Source organism: Perca flavescens, chromosome 21 (assembly GCF_004354835.1).
Source record: "Perca flavescens isolate YP-PL-M2 chromosome 21, PFLA_1.0, whole genome shotgun sequence".
NCBI classification, from domain to species: domain Eukaryota; kingdom Metazoa; phylum Chordata; class Actinopteri; order Perciformes; family Percidae; genus Perca; species Perca flavescens.
Window position 1 is genome coordinate 19,201,031 of NC_041351.1, and position 4,981 is coordinate 19,206,011.

The 4,981-nt window shown below is 40.5% G+C and overlaps 1 protein-coding gene across 3 annotated transcripts in view; it reads right to left on the reverse strand.

Moving 5' to 3' along the window:
- The window catches only part of arhgap17a (Rho GTPase activating protein 17a), a 33,367-nt gene extending 29,826 nt beyond the window's left edge, over positions 1-3,541 (reverse strand). For all 3 annotated transcript variants that reach the window (XM_028567448.1, XM_028567447.1, XM_028567449.1), the window contains exon 1: positions 2,941-3,541. In XM_028567448.1, the coding sequence (XP_028423249.1) occupies positions 2,941-2,993 (53 nt within the window). In that variant the 5' untranslated portion in view covers positions 2,994-3,541. The remainder of the gene's footprint in view (positions 1-2,940) is intronic.
- Positions 3,542-4,981: the final 1,440 nt, after the last annotated feature.

Here is a 4,981-nt window from a genome sequence, read left to right on the forward strand (position 1 = left end):
CAAACTTAAACATCACATTTAAAGTGCAGAATAATGAGCTTATTCTCGGTCTGTGGAGCATGACTGTTAGTTTATCTTTATGCAGATATCGGTTATAGCCCATGATATCTTATGTACTGTATATCCCATCTTCTTTAAAAGGGGTTAACTATCTGACCACGTTAACCTGCAGCAGACATGCACTTATAGGGCCAGAGAGTTAAAAGATGGCAAACTGAAATTCCCTTCCACAAAAGACATAGAAATCCTTGACATGTTCCCTGGCATGAGTCACATGCTGTTTTTCCCCTGCACCTCAGTTACACTCTCTCTCCACATCAATCTCCCCAGATTTCTCTCTCCTGTTCTCTAGAAAGCGCCGTCTCTGGGAGGCAGCTTCCTGTTTGCAGAAGAAAAAGGAGAGACTTCCTCAGAGCGGCTGCATGCTGGACACAGTGTTCTGGCTTTGCACAATCACAGGAACCCAGGGGCAGCTGAGAGGGCCTTTGCACTCCAAACGTTTGCAGATGCAGATACACAAGCAGGCACAAACTTAATGGACAAAGCAGAGTATGCACGCTTATTCAGAAGGCCATGTATTTGAGTGCAGGGCTCGAGAGTGCGACCAATTTGGTCGCATTTGCGACCAAAATTTGTAAGGGTGCAACTAAGATTTAATTATTTAAAAAAAAAAAAATATATATATATATATATATATATATATATATCCTAGGCTATTTATTTTAGATAACTTTCATTTACATGTGTTGCAGCTGTATATTTTCAAACTGATAAAGGAAACCCTGTCTTTGCATTTTATTTTAATCACAATCCGTTTTAATAAAAGAGCTTGTGAAAAGTAGCTTTGACTTAAAACTGAACATTTAGCCCACTTTGTAAAAAAAATACAGAGCTATATATCGTGCATTGCCATTCAGCGTTACGGCGATGCGAGGAAAAATTTGGGTGCACCTAAATTTTGTGCTGGTGCACCTAAATAAAAAAAGTTAGGCGCACCAGTGCAACCAAGTCAAAAAGTTAGTGTGGAGCCCTGGAGTGCACGAGGGTTTTAACCCTATATGTGCATACAAGAGACAAGAGCAAGGCACTACTGCATGCATTGCACACACACACACATACAAGTGTCTGTTTTGTGCATTACATTGTCTTCGGTTCTAATTTACTGCTGGTATACTGCAGTGAGGGAATTATGAGTATTCCAGCTGTGCCCCAAAGTACCAGAGCCCAAAGTAATTTCTTAAAAAAGTATATACCTCTGATGTAAGGCCATAGCCCACACATCCTGCTTTAATAAATACATAGAGCTATATTCTTTGCCTTTTTTTCTATGAGCAGCTTGTCCTCTATTATTTAATCCTTTTCCGTTTATATGAAATGTAGGAAAGATAAAGCAACTTTTCTCTACCTATAAAAGGCAACTGAAATTCTAGGTTAACCCGGAAATATTTCATGCTTTTTAAATGTGGAAACTATAATCTATGTGTCAATGCTGCCTTTGCCTAATTCGAAATGACACATTATTGTTTTCAGCCTGTCGGTATCTTATCTGCTACCATTCAGACCGTACTCGAGTGCACCCGCTGTGCGCCTGAGGTGCCAAACACTGTTGGCTACCATAAACACACATTGTCATTGACAACCACAAAATGCCACACATCATCAGAGCCAAACTCTCATGATGAAAACATCATTTGGTGAGTCTCGCCCTCCTGTCCACACAAGGCCAGGCTGGAAGCCATGCTACTTTAGATATCCAGTCACAGAGGGACACTGTGTGTCATCACACAGCAGCATGGTGGCTCTAGTTAACAAGCCTAAACACTGCTGAATGCATTGTCATTGTTCGGCTTTATATATTTTCAGAGGGTGGACTCATTCACTTAATAGCTTAGACACTGCATTGTGTTGTGAGTTCAGAGGGAGAGAATGCTTGGAGTGGAGACAGACACTTATCCATCACTTACACACATTAATCCATTTTATATGTTTTAAGTTTGATGTCTGGTTGAAGCTGAGCGTCTAGTGTTTCACAAATGGAGAAGACTCTTACTGCCGGATTGAAAGTGAACCTTGCTGTATGGTGCAGAGAATAGTATAACAGCTCATCCACTTCTGCAGCATATTTGTCCTGTTACACCCTCCCCATTTACTGGACAGCAAAGGTCTGGCGCCAATATATTCTCATCATTTGGTGCCTGTTATCAGCTTATATCGGCTTTGAAATCCTAACCAGCATTATCCCAATAGACCTGTTTCACAGTACACATTTTGACTTGTCATAGTAGGAAAAGATAACATAAAAGATGGTTCAGTTCTAATAAGTGTCCCAGTATCTACTCCAGTGAGCCAGCATGCACAATACCAGGACATCCCCTAAGTGGAATGCAGCCATTATTAATGTTATTGAATACACCTGTGCTTTTCCTAATATCACATATCAAAAATGTCCGCCGTGAAAAGGGGTCTATAATACTTTTAACCTTTGACTATATTTGGCCTGTTGGGTAACTAGCATTTTTGTGATATTTGTGTTGTTGTTGTTTTTGAGGACATCTGGGTTCAGAGAGCAGTGTGGAGGAGTATTGCACACATCAAGGAAAGCATTCCCACATCCAGTTTTTATTTAATTTAAGTGCCATTTAATGGAAGCTGGTTTTCAGCCATTAAAATCAACGGATTCATACATGAAAGACTGTCCTTACGGTCTGTCTACACAGCCAACTGATTCGATTTTTACATTTGATAATGTGATTTGATTTTCTCTTTCCATTTCATTGCCATGACTGATAGGAAGCAAGCCAAGTAAAAGTATAGGGGACGGTTAACAGTTAAATTGAACTGACAAGCCCTGGGGGTCAGGGGAGAAAGACCAAAAGAAAGTGCGTTTGCTAACGTTAGCTTTCTGGTGAACCGTAAACAACGCTTGACTTCAATACTTGCCTGCCAACTGTTTGATTGGCGAGCTGCTTCATCCGATTGAACTGCTTCTTCATTTTCGGTCCCTTGTCAGTCTAGTCTTCCGAAGTTACGCTTCAAAACCGGGCTTTGGTTTGTCATGAAGTTCACAGGGCCTCTCCCTGTTTTAATTTCCCAAACTGTCGCTATGACAGGGAAAAACAAGCAGGAGCCATTGAGCCCAAAGCCAATTAAAAATAGTTTGTAGCCTCGCTTAGCCCCTAAACTAGCCTTTCCCAAGTGGAAATTCTAGAGAAAAGTTCCCGTTGGGGGCGACGGCATGATCCGCGAACCTCCTTCTTTGTATATTTCCGTACATTAAAGTCCCGAAATAAGCCCTGAATAGCTTTCACTGGCTCCGGCGGCTTTTCATGGCTCTTCTCGGTTGCGGTCTTGACCCGTTAGCCAACGAGCTAACGTTACCGAGCTGGATAATCCGTCGGCCACTTTCTCCCAGACCAGCGTAGAGCAGAGCAGGAGCCGAGTGAACAGCAGGCAGCAGCGGCTCACCTCTGCCACTGCCAGCACACGGAGAGCAGCAGGAAGTAACGTTAGTGCACAGCAGCATCTGCCAGACAGCACCACCTCCCCCTGGACACTGACAGGACAACCCCGCTCACATATGGAGCAATGTAGAACTGATGGAAAAAAAAAACTCCTGTAATACAATGATAATAAAATAAAAGTGGCATTATAAAAAAAAACTCTTGTTTTGCAAAGTGCATACCATCATCAGATAACGAAATTATAAAATGATACTATTATATTACAATTGTACAAAAAAAGGTAGGGGTGTACACTTTATCTGCCAGTGTATTGGTAACATGCAACAATTGGTAATAATTGCTTGCAAACACTGGAATCAAGATATTTATTTGGGTAAATATGACAATTACCCATGATTTTTTAATGAATAATAAAGACATTCTGTTAGATTTCTACACACAATTGTAATGATTGATGCATCAGTGTGACAGTCAGCAGCATCGTACAGAAAAGCTGTCAGAGATCCACACCTGAAAAGTGGAAAATGTAATAATAATATAAGCTTATATCATTTTGATTGCAGACACTTGGTAGCACTGTTAGAAAAATGATCAAATATGTGTAAACTATATCATGCATCTAAATTCAGAAACAGTAGGCTACTTTATATTTCAAGAGAGCATAATGGGCCATGAGAAAAGAAAGTCAGATTTAATATTACAATATATGTTATAGTCCCCGGTACAAGCTACAAACTATACAATGATCACCTCCAAACACTTACAGTAGCTGTTTTGATTTGTTAATCCTACATAAGTCCATTATAAAGTACGCCAGACTAAAGCTAAGCAGACATTTTACCATCTCCAATGTGTTGATATTATGTGGAACAAATTGTTTGACACTTTGGACACTTTTTGAACACTGATTTATCTGAGACCAAAAACCCAGATTACTATTCTTAATATGGCCATACAATGTTCTGGAAAGTATGGTATTATATAAAATCAAATGATTTCAAAGACAAAGTACCAGTGAAAACATTTTACTGGAAACAAGAGTCAGTAGGCCTACACTTTTTCTTTTCTTTTCTTTTTCACTAATAGCAGCAGTAAAATGACTCAGACAGGCTTCTGTCAGAGGCCAAATGCATTATGCCTCTGGAAGATTGAAGCTAGAGATCAGTGTCCCTCAGATGGTTGTCATCTTCCCAATTACTTGGGTCAAAATAATGCAAGATTAAGGAGATCTGGTGACTGTGGGGGCCATTTTAGTACATTGAACTCATTGTCATGTTCAAGAAACCAATTTGAAATGATTCAAGCTTTGTGACATGGTGCATTATCCTGCTGGAAGTAACCATCAGAGGATGGGTACATGGTGGTCACAAAAGGATGGACATGGTCAGAAACAATGCTCAGGTAGGCTGTGGCATTTAAACAATGCCCAATTGGTACTAAGGGGCCTAAAGTGTGCCAAGAAAACATCCCCCACACCATTACACAACCACCACCAGCCTGCCCAGTGGTAACAAGGCATG